The sequence below is a fragment of the Hylobates moloch genome, unplaced genomic scaffold, assembly GCF_009828535.3.
Source record: "Hylobates moloch isolate HMO894 unplaced genomic scaffold, HMol_V3 SCAFFOLD_3, whole genome shotgun sequence".
NCBI classification, from domain to species: Eukaryota; Metazoa; Chordata; class Mammalia; order Primates; family Hylobatidae; genus Hylobates; species Hylobates moloch.
The window spans coordinates 100,951,697-100,971,994 of NW_026652278.1; the positions used below are offsets into that span (position 1 = coordinate 100,951,697).

The 20,298-nt window shown below is 38.1% G+C and overlaps 1 protein-coding gene across 11 annotated transcripts in view; it reads left to right on the top strand.

Moving 5' to 3' along the window:
• Positions 1-20,298, top strand: part of ARHGAP21 (Rho GTPase activating protein 21) — a 130,634-nt gene that overhangs the window by 90,063 nt on the left and 20,273 nt on the right. For 6 of the 11 annotated variants that reach the window (XR_004246371.2, XM_032145061.2, XM_032145080.2 and 3 more), the window contains 5 exons: positions 349-2,245; positions 14,089-14,247; positions 14,391-14,493; positions 17,656-17,692; positions 19,920-20,045. Coding sequence is in view for 10 of the 11 variants with exons in the window: in XM_032145061.2 (XP_032000952.1) it covers positions 349-2,245; positions 14,089-14,247; positions 14,391-14,493; positions 17,656-17,692; positions 19,920-20,045 (2,322 nt within the window). In the remaining variant the exon portion in view is untranslated. Of the gene's footprint in view, positions 1-348; positions 2,246-12,460; positions 12,563-14,088; positions 14,248-14,390; positions 14,494-17,655; positions 17,693-19,919; positions 20,046-20,298 lie in introns of all 11 variants that reach the window. The other 5 variants (XM_032145023.2, XM_032145033.2, XM_058436619.1 and 2 more) reach the window with 1 other exon arrangement.

Here is a 20,298-nt window from a genome sequence, read left to right on the forward strand (position 1 = left end):
CCATTTAACCTGTCGACTGCTGAAAATCAGAAGGCTTGAATGGGGAGAATTTTAGAAGCAACGTGGGTACATCTAATTGGTTGGGTAGAAATTTGATGAGTTTCACATGCTTTGCACAAAGAGGTGATTGTAATTTGTATGTGTTGCAGATTCTACAATTTATTTGATTTCTGAGAGACTAGCTCTTTATAGATTTGTAGAGTACCCTTATGTTGTGTTTGCATGCATGCTATAGTGAATGTCACTCAGGAACGAGGTAGGACATAGATAAAATAGTGAACTGTAAAAACGGAAATTATTATTGTTTTTATGAATTTCCAGTGACACCTTTCTCTCATTTCTATACAGGCATATTCTCAAGATGCCTACCTGAAAGGCAACGAAGCTTATAGCGGCAATGCCCGCAATATACCTGAACCTCCACCAATCTGCTATCCCTGGCTGCCATCTGCCCCATCAGCCATGGCACAGCCAGTTGAAATATCTCCTCCTGACTCATCATTGAGCAAACAGCAAACCAGTACACCAGTACTGACACAACCTGGTAGGGCCTATAGAATGGAAATACAAGTGCCTCCATCACCAACAGATGTTGCAAAATCAAACACAGCAGTGTGTGTTTGCAATGAAAGTGTAAGGACTGTCATTGTGCCTTCTGAGAAGGTTGTAGATTTGTTATCCAATAGAAACAACCATACAGGTCCTTCACATAGAACTGAAGAAGTGAGGTATGGCGTGAATGAGCAGACCTCTTTAAAAACAGTGTCAAGAACCACATCACCGCCATTATCAGTTCCCACCACTCATCTAATTCATCAGCCTGCAGGCTCCAGATCATTGGAAACTTCTGGAATTTTACTTAAATCTGGAAATTACAGTGGACATTCTGATGGAATCTCAAGCAGCAGATCTCAGGCTGTGGAGGCTCCCTCTGTATCTGTTAATCACTATTCACCAAATTCCCATCAGCACATAGACTGGAAAAACTATAAAACTTACAAAGAGTATATTGATAACAGACGATTGCACATAGGTTGTCGGACAATACAAGAAAGATTAGATAGTTTAAGAGCAGCATCTCAAAGCACGACGGATTATAACCAGGTCGTCCCCAACCGCACTACTTTGCAGGGACGACGTCGAAGCACCTCTCATGATCGAGTGCCCCAGTCTGTCCAGATACGGCAACGCAGTGTGTCCCAAGAAAGACTGGAAGATTCTGTGCTAATGAAGTATTGTCCAAGAAGTGCATCTCAAGGAGCACTGACGTCTCCATCTGTTAGTTTTAGTAATCATAGAACTCGTTCATGGGATTATATTGAGGGACAGGATGAAACCTTAGAAAATGTCAATTCTGGAACTCCAATACCTGATTCCAATGGAGAGAAAAAACAGACTTACAAGTGGAGTGGGTTTACTGAACAGGATGATAGACGAGGTATTTATGAAAGACCTAGGCAGCAAGAAATTCGTAAATCTTTTCGAGGTTCCAATTTTACTGTGGCTCCAAGCGTTGTTAATTCTGATAACAGGCGAATGAGTGGTAGAGGAGTGGGATCTGTGTCGCAGTTTAAAAAAATTCCACCAGATCTAAAAACACTGCAGTCAAACAGAAATTTTCAGACTACTTGTGGAATGTCACTGCCTCGGGGTATTTCACAAGACAGGTCACCTCTTGTGAAAGTCCGAAGTAATTCTCTGAAAGCTCCTTCGACTCATGTCACAAAACCATCATTTAGCCAGAAGTCATTTGTTTCTATCAAAGACCAAAGACCAGTAAATCACTTGCATCAGAACAGTCTGTTGAATCAGCAGACATGGGTAAGGACTGACAGCGCCCCCGATCAGCAAGTGGAGACTGGGAAATCCCCCTCTTTGTCTGGAGCCTCTGCCAAGCCTGGCCCTCAGTCGAGTGAAAACGCTGGTACTTCAGATTTAGAACTACCTGTCAGTCAAAGGAATCAAGATTTAAGTTTACAAGAGGCTGAAATTGAGCAATCAGATACTTTAGATAATAAAGAAGCTGTCATCCTAAGGGAAAAACCTCCATCTGGACGCCAGACACCGCAGCCTTTAAGGCATCAGTCTTACATCTTGGCAGTAAATGACCAGGAGACCGGGTCAGACACTACCTGCTGGCTGCCCAATGATGCACGTCGAGAGGTCCACATAAAAAGAATGGAGGAAAGAAAAGCCTCGAGTACCAGTCCGCCTGGCGATTCCTTGGCTTCCATCCCATTTATAGGTGAGCTCATTTAGAGTCATTGGCTAATATGCCAAATGTATAAGAAATCTTTCCAGAAAAGTATTTCTAGTTCAATAGGCACAGAAATCGTACACTGTGATTTTAAAATGTTTGTAGTGAAACTCATAAGCTGTACTTCAACCAGAGCTTTTACAAACCTCTTTAAAAGTTATTTCTAGTACCAATTTTCCTTTAAAAAAAAAAAAAAAACTTCGTGTATCTAGTACCCATTTCAAATTTTTATTTTGATGAAACAAATTCCTGAGATTAAGGAAATCGGTGAAGCAAATTGTACCTAATTGTTGATTCAGGTGAATGAAAAACCAAGTGGAACAGTTTTGATAATTAGTTACCAACCTTTCATTTAAACGGTGCTTTTACTTTCTAAAGCATATTTCTTTGTAAATTTAACGTGTCCTGAGAGAAAAGACCTCTTCATTGTCAAGTTAGTTTGCCATACTATAAATCCTGGAACAGATTTAGAGAAGTTACTTAAATTATAAGCGTGTGCCACAGTTGCTGGCACCTGTCCTGTTGAGTCTTCTGTCTGCTCCCTCCCACCCCAGATCTGTTCTCCATACAGCAGCCAGTGTGATGTTTTTAAAAATGTCAATTAGATCACACCACTCCTCTCTGCAGAACCCTCTGTTTCCTTCCCATCCATGTCACCCAAAATAGCATGCAAAATCCTCCCGTGATCTGAAAGGCCCTCCATGGTCTGCCTCACAACTCCCTCTCTGATGGTGTCAGAGAGATCCTACCTTGTGATCTCCTATCACAATCTTCCATGTGCATCCCATCTGCAGCCTCACCAGCCTCCTTGCTGTCAGCCGTGCCTTGCTACAGGGACAGGTACAGCTGGTTTCCAACCCTGGAACACATTCCGCAGATAGTCTCAAGCCTCTGTCTTCCTCATGACATTTGGGTCTCTGCTTAAAGATCTTATCCAGGCAGGCTTTGTGACTCACCTATCTAAAACAGGTATCCCACGCACAGACACAGAAACGGACATTCTCTTCCCTTAAGCTTTTTTATTTATCTTCGTATTACTGTTTCCACTTGACATGTTTTTTTGTTACATGTTTCTCAGTAGAACTAAAACTACATGAGAGCAGAGATTTTAAATCTTTGGTTCACTTTTGTGTCCTTAATGCCTAGAACACTGCATGGCACATAAAGAATTCACTCAATAAGTATTTGTTGAGATAATGGCTGAAAGACAATTTTGAAATGCTGGTTAAATGTATAGCAAAACAACAATACAGTTCTCATCATAATGACTGTGCAGCTCTAAAACATCGTCTGCTAACAGGTGATGACTTTTGTCCTTAATATTCATTTTATAAGTGAGAAATTTAAGGTATAGAGAGGATAAATAACGTCTCTAAAATCGCACAGTAAGTGATAGAGACAGGGTCTCTAGGTTTGCCTGATTCAGCCTCATCCCAGAGCACAGCTCCAGGGAGTGCGCCATTTATATGGAATGCCTGTGAAGAGCGCCCCCTGGAGGCATGCGATGCAGGGGCTTTTTTCCTTCTCTTTTTGCCACCAACCAGGGCCATACTTCTAGTCCCCGTGGTGCCCCATGGGTTTATGAAAAGAGTTCTCCATCATTTTACAATATAATATGCTTCTCTTTGAGTACTAGTTGAGTTTTTCTTTTCTACGGGAACATTTTTAAAACAGTTGAGGACTATTGTTTCTTTTCTACAGAAAAATTTTTAAAGCTATCAATAGCTTTACAATTGATAGCTTTAAAAATGTTTCTTAAGAAAACACTTAATTGGATAGGTGACACTAAAAACTTTTTTAAAAAGTTCCACACAGCTTATGTTTTTTTATAAATAGGATATATTCGAGTTGTCAACATTGTGGGGAATCTCAACCTAAATTGTACCCATATTCATATCTGTACCCCTAAGGCCAAGCTCAGCAAATAGTAGATTCCTGTAGTAGATGGAATCTTATACATCATCTAGAATAGATATTTTATAGAAAGCAACTGATGATGAATGATTGTTTTATGAGGTTTTAAAATGTAAAAAAATCTTACAACCTGTGGCTGTTTCACAGGCCCATGCAGTCTTATCAGAACAGTGGCATCATGTTTTCTTCCTACATAATAACAACAATCTAGTCAGATTACATTGGAGTAGTAAAAAAATGTGCTGGATATATCTGTTAATATTTTTTCCTAGTTATGAAGTATAGAAATAAAACAGTTAATTATGTTATTAAAGAGAAGACTTTGGCTAAAATAGAAAATAAAGATCTGTATAATTCTATATACATATAGATGGATGTAAATAAATCATTTTATTTACTAAGAATAAAAGTACTCTCTAATTAGTTCCTATCTTATTTGACTTTCGCCCCCCTTCCCCCGCTGCTCACCTCTTGCTGTGCAGCCCAGTTCCTAACTGGCCATGGACCAGTACCAGTCTGCAGCGCAGGAGTTGGGGACCCCTGCTATATACTAAGGTTGTAGGAGGCATACAGGCATACAAAACAAAATGAGTACATTTTGTTTTTAAATTTAGAATATTACTCATTAACAGTATTTTGTTTACTGTTCCCACTCCCCCCCCACTTTATAAAGCTGCATAGTAAGGCCTGAAAATAAATTTCAACTTCTTTTATAAGTAAACACAAACCTCAACAATGTGAGCTGTTCATGAGTAATCTCACGGTGAGTAGCAGATACTACAATGTGTTCTAAAATCCTGACTTCCTACACTTCTCTAATTTATACCACTCATTACTAGTAATACAAAAATACTGTGACTGTTACCTACACCCAGGGTTTCATCTTAACTTTCTTTCTCCATGCTTTTGTCATATCTCTAAGACTCCTCCTCCTCTGTCTTACCCCAACATTGGCTGTGTGTGTGCTCAGTGAGGGTTAGCCCTAAGTTAAATTGAATTTGATGGTCACAGCCTTATTGGCACTGTCATATCAAGATGATTTAGAAGTGTTAGATTTGGTAAGATATAGCTGGATTACATTGTCCATACAGGGGAACTTAGCTCCCTGAAATTTACCCAAAGGGAAGAGGTGACCATTCCCTATACCGAGTTCTCCCTTTGGGAGCTCTGGGCTCAGTGCCAGTGGTGATATCACAGGACAATGCAATGAGCACCCAGCCCTTCTTTAATACTAACTCAGGCTGAGTCTTAGCAAATAGTCTGTTTATAAAGAGGAATCATATACTTTATCATCTTACATCTCTTATAAAGAGAAATCATGTACTTATCGTCTTTATATGTCTTTTTCATATATCGGCTTTTCCCAAACATGTGATGCCATTGGTACTTAAGCTTAGAGATTTTTGCTTCCACTAATTTGAGTAACGATGTGAGGTAATTTAAAAAATAATAAAATAGTCCGGGTGCAGTGGCTTGCGCCCGTAATCCCAGCACTTTGGGAGGCCGAGGCGGTCAGATCACTTGAGGTTGGGAGTTCAAGACCAGCCTGGCCAATGCAGTGAAATTCCATCTCTACTAAAAAAAATACAAAAATATTAGCCAGGCATGGTGGGGTGCCTGTGAGCCCAGCTACTTGGGAGGTGGAGGCAGGAGAATTGCTTGAACCTGGGAAGCGGAGGTTGCAAAGAGCTAAGATCGTACCACTGCACTCCAGTCTGGGCGACAGAGTAGTGAGACTCCACTCAAAAAATAAAATAATAAAATAACAAAAACTTCTGCAGTGCTTTATAATCTACCACGTACTTTATAATGTACCAGTCCTTACCATAACCCAGTGGGAAATTTATGGCAGAATTAATAACCCATTTTATGGATAAGGAAAGTTAAGTACTTTGCTGAAGCTCTCTCAGATAACTGACAGAGCTGATTGCCTGTTGGCTCCAAATTTCATATTCTTTGGACAGTGCCTCAAAATGAGCAAAAATTTAAATCTTGGATTTTACTTTTTTAAATCTTAGCTTGAAAAATCATTCTAAGTTTTATACTCACTATTATTAGCTCAGATCACCTAAGTTTGAATTGGCATCTTTTCCCCATGCTTTTGTCATATCTCTAAGACTTCTCCTCCTCCATCTTACCCCAAAGTTGGCTGTATGTGTGGTCAGTGAGGGTTAGCCTAAGCTAAATTGAATTTGATGGTCATAGCCTTAATGGCACTGCCATATCAAGATGGTTTAGAAGTGTTGAGGTCGTTAACAAAAACGTTCCACCAGTAAATAATTTTAGATGCTCTTTTATCTTTTCTTTGATAGTAGCATTAGTTTTTTTTTGTTTGTTTTTGAGATGGAATTTTACTTTCGTTGCCCAAACTGGAGTGCAATGATACGATCTCGGCTCACTGCAACCTCCGCCTCCTGGGTTCAAGTGATTCTTCTGCCTCAGCCTCCCGAGTAGCTGGGATTACAGGTGTGCGTCACCATGCCCAGCTAATGTTTTGTATTTTTAGTAGAAATGGGGTTTCACCATATTAGCCAGGTTGGTCTCAAACTCCTGACCTCAGGTGATCCGTCCCCCTCAGCCTCCCAAAGTGCTGGGATTACAGGTATGAGCCACTGCACCTGGCCACATTAGCTTTTATTCTGAAACACGTTAAATTTCTTTGTAGCACACTTTATAGATTGCTATGCTTATTTATTTAGGGAAATACGTTTTTTTAAAACCTAGCTGCTTTTTTTTTTGAGATGGAGTCTCACTCTGTCACCCAGCCTGGAGTGCAGTGGCATGATCTCGGCTCACTGCAACCTCTGCCTTCCAGGTTCAAGCTATTCTCCCACCTCAGTCTCCCAAGTAGCTGGGATTACAGGCGTGTGCCACCACACCCGGCTAATTTTTGTATTTTTAGTAGAAACGGGGTTTCACCGTGTTGACCAGGCTGGTCTCGAACTCCTGATCCGCCTGCCTCAGCCTCCCAAAGTGCTGGGATTACAGGCGTGAGCCACTGTGCCCTCCCAAAACCTAGCTCTTATAAACTATGAAATTGTTTCACTAAAGTAGACTTTGGAGCCTTTTCACCTAGTTCCTTTAATGTTGAAAATAGACCCAAATTTCAAAAGCCCCCTAACAAATGCCTGGTTTATAAAAACCTAAAAATGTTTTATATGTTTACATAAATAGATAATTCCACTCCTTTAGTGGATTTGTATCTGTAGGCCTTTTGAACTAGAATTGGCCCTTCTCATCACCCAAGTCCAATTTCTTTATTTTATAGGTAGTGAATGTAATATCCAGAAAAGTTAGGTGGCTTTTGCAAAATCGAACACACCAGGTCTCTTGACCTCCCTACTCAGTCATCCACATTTCGACTCCCTTGCTGCTTTTCTGTGTACTAGAATTGAGAATTAATAATTTTCAAGATAGATTAGTGAAATTGGTGACCTGATATTTATTAAATTTCTAAGTAAATGTTGAATTTGTTGAAATTGTTACAACATATCAGCTGGCAAGCTGGATCATTTTTCATACACACACGCTCGTGCACGGGTCCATGGACACACACCCTCACCCCCAGATCTTAAGAGTTTAGTTAACTTGTTTGATCTATGGGACTGCAAAAATTCAGCCAAGTAATTGTAACCTGTTAACCGTGGCAAATCTAGAAGTGATCCTTCCACTTGTCCTTTGTAAATTTAGAGCCCTTGCTGTGCTGACCTGGTGCATGCTTTCTTGTAGATGAGCTGACCATGATATTGCACACATCCCTGCTTTTGCTCTGATTTTGTCACCTCCCTTTCAAATACCTACTTCACAGTAGTTCCCCTTAGATTTACAACTGCACTCCCTCATCGTCAGCACTGACTGCCATCTTGCCATGGCAAACATAAATAGGGAATTTATTCAAAATACTCTCCCCTTCCTAACCACTGTAAAATCGTTTCTATCTAATAGGGAGATACAGCATTGACCTTCTGGTTATTAAGATAACCAAATCTCCAGATGACTTTGAAGAAGCCAAATGTTAATTCAAATCCATGTTCACAGAACTGACCATTAAAGAAACTTGGTCTTAATTAGAAAATTGAATTCCAGTTATGATAATGAGCTTAGTTATTGTAAAAATTGGGAATATTTGAACTAGGTGATGGGCACCCATCACCAGTTCATATAAAACAGGACTTACTGCTTCAAAATTTATATTTATAATTAGTGAAAAATGTTTAGTGAGCCTACTCAAGGTCTGTTGCTGGGTCAAAGATGAGAAGGCCATGTGACTATATTAGCATCATTTTTAAACATTCTTTCTCCAGGCCTTTTAAATGTAATATAAATGGAGTTGTTTCAGCATGCCATTTTTATTAGCTCTTGTACCTGATGTTCAGTAATTGGTATTAATGGGGCTAATTTAAATTTGCCTAGGGAGTTCAGTTTTTTAGGATGTCTTTATTTCGTTGGGCTTAACTCTGATTAAAAAAAAAAAAAAAGTGGCATTGCCAAAGATTAATACATTGTTACTTGAAAGAAGGAGCTTATGCTTGACTATTAATAAGATCATTTAACTTTAGCCGTTTACCTCCTTTGATTTAAATTGAGTGTATATCTCAGAAGGCAAGTAAAAAGAAAGGATATTTGTCACATTTGAATTTATTTATTTATTTATTTTTGAAACGGAGTCTCCCTCTGTCGCCCAGGCTGGAGTGCAGCAGCTTGATCTCAGCTCGCTGCAAGCTCTGCCTCCCGGGTTCGTGCCATTCTCCTGCCTCAGCCTCCCAAGTAGCTGGGACTACAGGCGTCTGCCACCACACCTGGCTAATTTTTTGTATTTTTAGTAGAGACGGGGTTTCACTGTATTAACCAGGATGGTCTCGATCTCCTGACCTCGTGATCCGCCTGCCTCAGCCTCCCAAAGTGCTAGGATTACAGGCGTGAGCCACCGCACCTGGCCTGAATTTATTTTTAAGACACAGAATCAATTAGCAATATTTCCTCTCCTTTTCCCTAAGGATGAGGAAAAATCAAGATTTTAAGCGTATTTTGCTTGAGGTATGTCCCTTCTGTTAGGAGTTGGAACAGAAACAGCTTATTCAATTTTCATATTTTAGTAAAAAGATATATACATGCTGTTGCTATTTTGGAACCACATATATAATTTTAGGTTAGTTGCCATTTCTTTCAACTTATACAAATTTACCCCTCTTTTTGCAATATATAGTTTACTCTGTCATTGAAATAAGTGTTAATATTCCTTAAATTATTATGCTGTAATTTGGGGAGGGGGTAGGAATACTATTTCGTAGCAGAGGTGAAATAAAAAGCAGAATTATGTCAGGGAACTGATTATTCTGCCATGATCTATGCTGAAAATTCTGATAATTTCACTGAGTTACATAAAATTATTGTCAACTGTAATTATAAAATATAAAGTACATTAATTATATGCTTCTTTGTAATTATGGTCAGCTGTGAGAAACGTGCCTCATAACTCAGCTCACCTTAGAAGGGACTTTTTTTTTGCTCTGTGCCCTAACCTGTAACAGTGGACATTGGGTGTTATGAGAAGACATGCACATTTGTCAGGGTGCTAGAAACGCATTGCCCTCCACATTTATGTTCATCATAATTCTCTTGGTTACAGGGACAGGGCATTTATTTCAAATTAGCTCATGCTAAGAAGTAATGTTAGCTCACAGAGAAGAACTTCTGTGGTAGACCTGGTTCCATGCATGGCTGGATCCAAATACCCAAGTAATGACATCAAGAGTGAGTTTTTCTGTTTCCTTTTTCCTTTTTTTTTTTTTTTTCTTTTTTGACATAGAGTCTTGCTTTGTTGCCCAGGCTGGAGTGCAGTGGCACAATCTCGCTTCACTGCAGCCTCCACCTCCCAGGTTCAAGCGAGTCTCCTGCCTCAGCCTCCTGAGTAGCTGGGATTACCAGCGTGCGCCACCATGCCCAGCTAATTTTTGTATTTTTAGTAGAGATGGAGCTTCACCATGTTGGCCAGGCTGGTCTCGAACTCCTGACTTCAAGTGATCCTCCCACCTTGGCCTCCCAAAGTGTGCTAGGATTACAGGCATGAGCCACCGCGCCTGGCCTGTGAGTCTTTTTTCGTTTTGCTTTCTTCGTTCTCAGATTCTTTTTCTCTACGTAGTAGAAAAGGTGGCCGTTGGTGACAACAGTTTACTGATTTCTACAGTTTTTGTTCTCCAAGGAAAGAAAAGAAAGTCCATAGTTTTCTCACTGTCCATGTATTGAATCCTAGAGATACTATTAATATAAGGGGCCCTGACTGCGTGGTTCTTGCCCCTTGGCCAGTCTCTGTGGATTGAGAGGGATAGGCCCTATGGTTGGTCAGGCCTAGATCATGCCCGCCCACAGGAGGGCCAACCGCTCCAGTGAATCCCATTGAACCTCTGGGATAGACAGGCATAGACACTCTCTGTAGTTATCTTGCAGAACACGAAGAGGAACAAATAGGATGAGAACATCTTGAAGTGAGAATACTTGTCAGTTTATGAGATGAAAAAACAGTTATAAATCACGTTTCATCTTGCTTTTATTTGATCATTTCAGTAATAGGTTTTTACCAGTATTTTTTACATTTTTATTAGGCTTTTGTATTTCTTCCATGAGTTGTCTTTTCATGTGTTTTGCTCTTTCCACTGTGATTTTAGTAGTCCTTACTTTATAAGAGCTCTTCATATAGGAGGGCTTCCCTTCTTTCATGCTTTGATATCTGAAAAATTATTATGTAACAGTTATGCATGAAGTTTCACAATATGAAATCTTTAAGATGTTTTTCTAAAATATTAATTGATAAGCAACAAACAGTGAAAGTTTCCTATTCAGATACGAATAATCAATAGAAACATAATTTGAAATACTCTCCATTTGGAAAAAATCCAAATTGAATAATGGAGTAGATATTATCTGTGAGGATTATTTACTTTTGGAAAACATTGTTTTCCAAAGTAACATTTTTGGATATATAGGCGTGTATTTTTTTACATGTTAAGAGACAGTAACCACATTGAATTTTGATGTGTAGCAACTTAGGTGTCTTTCACCATTCTTTTTATTATAAAGAGCTCTGGGTCTTCTAGTGAAGAAAGTAAATGAAGACTTTTTTTTTTTTTTTTTTTTTTTTGGTGACAGAGTCCTGCTCTGTCGTCCAGGCTGGAGTGCAGTGGCATGATCTTGGCTTACTGCAGCTCCGCCTCCCGGGTTCAAGCGATTCTCCTGCCTCGGCTTCCCGAGTAGCTACTTCCCGAGTAGTACAGGCGTGCACCACCATGCCTAGCTAATTTTTGTATTTTTAGTAGAGACAGGGTTTTGCCGTGTTGGCCAGGCTGGTTTCAAACTCCTGACCTCAGGTGATCCACTCGTCTTGGCCTCCCAAAATGCTGAGATTACAGGCGTGGGCACCGCGCCTGGCCAAGACCGCATTTCTTTTTTTTTTTTTTTTGAGACGGAGTCTCGCTCTGTCGCCCAGGCTGGAGTGCAGTGGCGCAATCTCGGCTCACTGCAAGCTCCGCCTCCCGGGTTCACGCCATTCTCCTGCCTCAGCCTCTCCGAGTAGCTGGGACTACAGGCGCCCGCCACCACGCCCGGTTAATTTTTTGTATTTTTTAGTAGAGATGGGGTTTCACCGTGGTCTCGATCTCCTGACCTCGTGATCCGCCCGCCTCGGCCTCCCAAAGTGCTGGGATTACAAGCGTGAGCCACCGCGCCCAGCCAAGACCGCATTTCTTAAGTCAGTTCTTTGATTACATAGTTTAACACGAATGTTTATGCCACTTAATAACAAATCTGTAACCTCAGTAGTTCATAAATATGTTTTGAATGCATTACTTGTCTTAATGTATGTGATATGCCTAGGATAAAGATGATTGATTTTCATCTAACAGAATATTTTATTTAAAAATTTAGAAGTCATTTGAAAGTGTGACAGCATGATGCTTTTGAATATATTTGTATATGAGATGAAAAATTTTTGTTTTCCCTTTGGTCAACTAAATAATGTGTATTTTTCTACAGTGGAAAATAAGATAAATTGGAATTATTCTTGTTTTTACATAATCTGCACATTGGTAATAATTAAAGTGTATGTGAAAAGTAGAGTTTTTGAATTTGGATTATTCCTAACAAAACACAGTATTTTTAAACCAGTAGAAAAGTTTTTATATTTTCAAAGGGAATCAAGAATTGGATTAGTATAGTCTGTAAATGTGAGGTAATATAATTGTGTTTACTTTAAAAGTATGTTTAGCTTTTCCTTTTCTCCTTTTAACATACCAGTAAAAGGAATTTGTTATAAAGAATGCAACAATACTGAAATGAGTAAGCCCAATGTTAGTCTCTTCTCCCACGCCTTCTCCATTCAGTCCTCCTTTAGAACAGGTGAGTATCTATCCTCCCACCTGTTTTTGCAGACATATCTAAAACTGATTATTTTAATCCAGTGTGTTTCAGAAATGTTCTCCAAAATATAGTAAGTCGGAAGAGATTGGATGAATACCATCAGGAAATCCAGGGACACAAAATTTGAAAATTGTATTTAATGCTTTGCAATAATGCTTAATCCATGCACAGTTTGAATTTCACTCTCGTTACTTTTGCAAGGCATAAAACCATTCTCAAAGATTTATCCCAGTATAATTAAAGAGGTATTCATACTGCATGAGTCAGATACTTTCTGAAGAATACAGTATATTCCTCTTCACATCAGTATTCATTAATCTATAACAATTGTGGATCAGCAGACTCTATAAAACCAGGCTGCTTTATATCATGTATCATTTGAAGAAACTTTGTTGAGCATGTGCTAATTTAAATATCAAAATCAGTTTTAAATACTACAAGTTTTAGTGAAATTAAATTGTTATCCTTATTGAATTTTTAAAACTTCAGTTATGTTCTTGCTTTTGGAAAAAGAATTACTGCATTCTTACTGACATGATAGTAAACTGTCATATACTTAGTAAAAAGTGGTGCATAGAGAAATTTTCAAAATGTCTTCTCTTCCTAAAATGTAAAGAGCTGCTTTTAAAGAAAGTTGTAAAAACAGAAAATAAGCTAAACACAGTTAGAATTTACTGATTTTGGCCATAAAATGGAAATGTTATATTTTTGTAACATTATCAGTCCTCTTGATTAAAATCCTGATAATATGGTACAGCATCCTTAGAATTTAGTCAAAATTAAAATAGCTGGACCTTTTAAATCCAGGCATCAAAACCCTGGTTTATCATTGTAGTATATTCTTTAATAGGTTTTATTCTGGGGCATTTAATTTTAAGGATTATAGTTCCAGCATCCTATTCAATTACATTTCTTGGCCTCAAGTATTAGAATTTAAATCACTGATATTTTTATAAGAGTAAGAATTTTGTGCAAATGGCCCTGGAAAGTTATTTTGGAAGCTAGAGACTGAACTTTGTCTTTCTACAAAAATTGAGATACACTTGTGTGGGGATGAGGGGGGGATACGGTTTTAGGAATTAATGCTTTGAAAACTGAGCCTCAGCCAATCACCTTAATTTCCTGAAGTGATAATCTATGATACATTTAAAATTTGAAAAGTAATTCTTTCAGGGTGATATATGATTATTGCTCTGGTTTGATAGGTTTAGGTTCGAGGTACCTATAAACTTTAGTACCTTGACAATCAGTTAGTGAAGGCATTAATTGGTTGGTAGAGCAGCTCATTTAATTTCTTATACCATATTCTCAGAATTATTTAGAATTACTAGAGTAATAACTGTAAATCAATTTTTAGCAGATGGAATAGGTCATTTAGTGATGTGCTTTGGTGGTGAAGTGTTAAAATCTTTATCTGACCCCCTTAATAGTGATTATTGACTGTGAGTTTTATTATTAATAACAATTAGGTCATTGAACATTCTGATTTTCCTTTTTTCTTACAGATGAACCAACTAGCCCTAGCATTGATCATGATATTGCACATATCCCTGCTTCTGCTGTTATATCAGCCTCTACCTCTCAGGTCCCCTCCATAGCAACAGTTCCTCCTAGCCTCACAACTTCAGCTCCATTAATTCGCCGTCAGCTCTCACATGACCACGGTATGTCTAAAGGGTGGTTTTGTAAACCATATCTCATGCTCTGTTTTCCACTTAGAATAGTATGATAAACTGATCTTTCCACCATTAAAAGAATCTGGGAACCACTTGTGAATGTCTAAATATTGGATTTTAATTAATTACAGAATCTGTTGGCCCTCCTATCCTGGATGCTCAGCCCAACTCAAAGACAGAAAGATCAAAATCATATGATGAGGGTCTGGATGATTACAGAGAAGATGCAAAATTGTAAGTTTCAGGTGTATTATTTTAAATATTTGTATGTGGGTTCAGCATGACCTTGACACATAAGTTCAGAATTTAATGATGTCTTATGTTTTCTAACTCTGACATTAGAAATGCAAATAAATAAAGTTGTTAATGGTAACATTAAATTGAATTTTAAAAATCAGTAACACACAAACATGGCAGAAAAATATGTTACATACTCTCACCCTAGAAACTGCAGCCATTCAGTACTATTCAGACATAATATGTTACTGTTTTCTTTTGTGTAATTCTAGAGCTATTCTATACATAAAATCATATGTACAGTACCTAAATATGCATATATGTGTGTGTATTGTATTCTAATTATTTTTACAAACAGATGACACATGGTATAGACACCGATCTTAGAGATCCTTAAATGCATATAGTCCTGGCTCATGCTGTTTCATGATTTTTTGATTTTCCATTGTATAGTTTATACCATAATATACTTAACCAATACTCTATATTAACAGACATTTATATTGATCAAATCTTATGCTATCACAAATACTTCATTGACTATATTTGTACATAGTTCAGCTAGCACATGTGTGAATAAATATAATTGAAAACAGGATTCTTAACATCAAAGGGCATGTGTGTTTTTATTTATTTTAAAAATTTATTTATTTTTGAGACAGTTTTGCTCTTGTTGCCCAGGCTGGAGTGCAATGGCGCGATCTCGGCTCACTGCAACCTCCACCTCCTGGGTTCAAGCGATTCTCCTGCGTCAGCCTCCCAAGTAGCTGGGGTTACAGACATGTGCCACCTAAGTTTGTATTTTAGTAGACACCGGGTTTCACCATGTTGGTCAGGCTGGTCTCAAACTCCTGACCTCAGGTGATCCACCCACCTCGGCTTGCCATATTTTTAATTTTAATATCTATTGTTAATTGCTGTCCATAAAAATTATACCAAACCACATTCCCACCAACAATATACAAAAGCCTCTGCTGTTACACTCTAACACAGTGTATTGTTTACTTTGATACATGTATTTTTAATTATTATAATGGCATATTGCAGTTTTAATTTGACACTTAGCAGTTGAACACCATTTCGTATATTTAAGATATTTATATTCTTCTGTGAACTGATTTTTTTTATTTTTTGATTATTTTCTACGGATTCTTCTGACTTCTGCATCCTTTTTATATAAAGGAAGCTAACATTTTTCTGTGATGTGTTGCAAGTCTTTCCTAATTCAATATTTTTCATCTTTTTTAAACCATGCAAAAATATTTAAAATTTTTTCTGTGGCTAAATTTAGGAAATATTTGTGGCCTTGGAATTTTGAGTCATATTGTATCAAAAAATTCTGTCACTACTCCAAAGTATGACAAATTTATGTTTTTTATTTTTATTTTTTTGCAAACTTACAACTTTGACTCATCTGGAATTAATTTATTCAAATTAGATAAAGAGACAACTTTACATTTTCTAATATCTTTGTTGTCCCAAAAGCACCTGTTGAATGTCATCCTTTTCCCACCGATGATACACATCATCTTTATTATATACTAAGTCATATGTATTTAATTTGGGGGCTCTATTCAGTTGATTTATCTGTATATTAATGTACACCAGGTTCTATTAATTATGGTAGTTTTATAATGTCCGTCTTACCTGGTAAGGCTATTATCCGTCATTATTTTGTTTTTTCAGAATTCTCCTGGCTATTTTTATTTTAGTATTTGAACCTTAAAATCAGATTTTCTAGTTCTTGAATTCTTATGTACATTTTCATTGATACAATGATCAATTTATAAATTAACTTGGGGAATACTGTCATCTTTATGATACTGAACCTTATGTTAAAGAACTATTTGTCTTTTTTGTTACCTTTGCATACAGTCCTCTGAGGTTTCCATTTGGTTATTCTTTATATTCCAATAAAATTAGTTCTTTCTGGAGCAGCTACTTGAGGGAGGTTTGTGTGAGGCTAGCAGGGCTTGCTTCCAGGCTAGCAGGAATTTTCCTAAAGATACAGGGTTGGATTTGTGAGCTATTTTAGCCTTTATTTCTTCCTCATTATAAGATATCAAAAACTGCCGTTATTTCAGAGTCTACCACACCCTACACCAACTACACACTGTTTCCTGCAAACATGGCAGGACTGTATGTTTCCTCATTCTCCTCTGATACTCCATGGTAACAAATGAGGCTCCTGTCACCAGCTTCAGCACACTATTTTCCATTGTTCCAAACAAGGGATGGTTGGTTTCAGTCTCTCAGAAATCAATGTAGTGCAGTTTTGAGATCTGCAAGTAATCGGTGCCCTCTTCTTTCTTCCTGTATCCATTGTTTACTTCACTGCAGTTAGCCACCCTTCTTTATATAGTGTAGTTCAGAGTTACAGTGTCTTCTGATATAGTTGAAGATTGAGTTTGCATATCTGTTTCTTATTACATTGTTGTTTGAGGGGGAGGTTTCTGAGAGGAGAAAACAGTGACACCTTTAGTAACATCTTAAAACTCTAAGTTTCTTAAATGAATTTTGAGTTTAAAAAGTTTATTGTCCCTTAATAAAAGTTAAATTATTTTCGATTATTTTAACATGAACCTGTCTCCTGAAGCGCTAAGCCTTTTCAGTGGCAACAGTTGTCCTTCTTTTTGAAAGCAGTCATAACGTGGTTGGAGTAGAAGAGTGAAGGGCCAGGACTGTCTGTAACTGCGCCCTCCCTGCCACATTTCCAGTTCAGGGTATCCACCAGCAGGATGAGTGGAGATGACAGAGAGCATCTCCCTGAAGCTGGCTGCTAATGGCAACTGCTTACTGATCATAATTAACATCATGGAAGTCCTTAATATAGCATTGCAGCTACAGTTAACTAATAACATAAAACCCAGTGTTCAGCCTGAGTAGCTTTTTCTTTGATAAAAAAAAAAAAGAAAATCCCACACTTTAAGCAGAAACAATTTTAATTTACCAGATCAATTAAAGTTTTAATTATTAAGTGGAACATTTTTTATAAAATTAGCTTTTTTTTCTCTTGCATTGAATAGTGGACATTTAACATGATAATGATGAAATGTCAGATTATTATTGAAAGATTAATTGTAACATTCAAATTATTCTTACATCTTTAAGGTTTTTTTTGCACTTACTGAAAATATTCGTATATTTTTTCCCCAACAGGTCCTTTAAGCACGTATCTAGTCTGAAGGGAATCAAGGTTGGTATTAGAGTGTTTCTACTTACCTTAGTTTATGTCTTCATAGAGAAGTACTTCTTTTACTCAGTAGACATTTAATATTTAAATATTATAACCTTTTATTCTGTAAGTATGTAATACTCGATACACATTGTGCTGATTTTTCTGACTTTATCAGTTCAAGGCCAGAAATCTAACTGCCCAGCAGTCCTTTTTGTATTTTGTTGTATGCTTTTCTATCCTGGACATTATTTCGTGGCTTTCCCCCAACACCCCCCACCCCACCCCTGTTCTCTCTCTTCTCTGTCCCCTTGTACTTCCCTGAAAACATAGAAACTATTAGACAGGAATTTCCTTATTTACCATCTCCAAAAATATCCCTGCCTTTTTCAACCTCCACATCCTGGGTTCAAGTGATTCTCCTGCCTCAGCCTCCCAAGTAGCTGAGATTACAGGCGCCTGCCATGCCTGGCTAATTTTTGTATTTTTAGTAGAGATGGGGTTTTGTCATGTTGGCCAGGCTGGTCTCGAACTCCTGACTTCAGGTGATCTGCCCGCCTTGGCCTCCCAAAGTGCTGGGATTACAGGCGTGAGCCACCATCCCCAGCCAGTCCCCTGCCTTTATACCCAAACTTGCTGCCTTCCTTATTCTTAACCGTAAATATTGCTGTGCTTGTACCATTATCCTATTAAAAACCAACCCCCACACTTCTTTGGATTCTCTTGCCTCTCACTTTCTCAGTGCCCTTCTGCACAGTCACCATTTTAACATTGACTCGTTCACTCACTGTTGTCTGCACCCATGTTCTGTTTCCTACATTAAAATAGAAACCTTCCTGGAATCCACATCCTGCTTTATTCGCTACTCCTTTTCACAGCAGAACCCCTTGAAAAAACTATAGTTTCTACTTCTTCTCAGCTCACACACATCAGAACAACACTGACATTCAGGTTCTGAAACTAATGGTTAACCTTGGTTTTTAACTTCCTTGAGCCCTCGCTGGTATTCAACGTAATTTCTGGCTCCCTTCCTGAAACACTTTCTTCTGCTGGCTTCCATCTTGCCACACTTTCCTACTCTTCCTTCTAACTGAAAGACTACTTCTCCATCCCCTCTGCAGGCTCTTTTGCTCCACCTAATATTTGAATGTTGGAATGCCTAGAGTTCTGACCCTTCTTTATCTACCCTGATTTCCTCAGTGATCTTATGCAGAGGTCTCCCAAGTTTACATGGCTATCCTTGACCTCCTTCCTGAACTGCAGCTCGTGTCAGCTGCCATCACTTGGATGTTTAATCAGCAACCCAAGGTTTACATGATGATTAGACCCCAGTTATCCCCAGACCTCGTTATCCCTTAGTTTTCCCCATCTCAGTAAGTTCACTTCCATTCACCTTCTTGATGAAGCCAAGTATTTCAGAACTAGCCCTGTTTCTTCTTTTTCACTCTCCCCCATATCAATTCCAGACTTCTTTTTCACTCTCCCCCATATCAATTCCAGACTACCCTGAATCTTCCTGTCTTCACCTATACTACATAAATCCAAGCTGCCGTCATTTCTCACCTGGATTCCTATAGTCACAGCTCTTTTCATGCGTGTGCCTTTAGAATCCACTCTTGACAGAGTACTCAGAGTGAGCTTTGAACTGGGTGATCAGTTATTCCCCCGATTCATCACTTAATGCTTCTTTCACATTTCCTACCATGGCCTAAAAGACCCTTAATGATCTAGAATTAGCTGTTTGTTGATCACATTAATCAGTGAACATTTAAAGTGATAATGATGATATACAGTCATTAGCTATGCATTCTCACCAAACTTCTCTTCCCTCTGACCTTTTATGGCTGGCTTCTTATTTTTCCTCCAGATTTCAACAAAATATTATTTCTTCAGAGAAGCCCGCCACAGCATTACCAGTTTCTAGCTGCTTCTCAGCCATTCGTTATTGCATCTTGCCGTTTTCATTCTTCAAATGACATAAATCACAAACCGATCATTTTCTCATTTTTCACTAAAATGTGAACTAATAAGAACAGGAAAATTACACGATTTGTTATTTTTAATGGTTAAAAAATGACAATTCACATTTTTTAAACGAGACTAGATATTTTTAAAAATATAAAGTTAGGATTTTTCAAAAATAGCCCTTCACTTGAAACATAAGAGTTTTTCACAAAGCAGTTCCCATGTGCAAGTATTTATAAAGGAAAATGCTGACATTTTACTGTTTTCTTGGTCTTTTCTATAGATCCCAGACAGCCAAAAGTCATCGGAAGACTCTGGGTCCAGAAAAGATTCTTCCTCAGAGGTCTTCAGTGATGCTGCCAAGGAAGGGTGGCTCCATTTCCGACCCCTTGTCACTGATAAGGGCAAGGTAGTGTATTTTCTAAGCCACCCTGAGTGTCAGAAATGCAGACCCTGACAAATAAACCATAAAGCCTGTATACATAAAATGGCATGATATCCAGATTAAAGAGTGAAAAAAACCATTTATAAATAGATTTTTCTACATTAAAAAAGTATTCCTTAAAAAATTCTAATTATTGCATTAATTTAGTACTTTCTGTCCTGTGTAACAGCTACATGTAGAATATATTGTCTTACATTTTGGCAATGTAAAAAGGAAA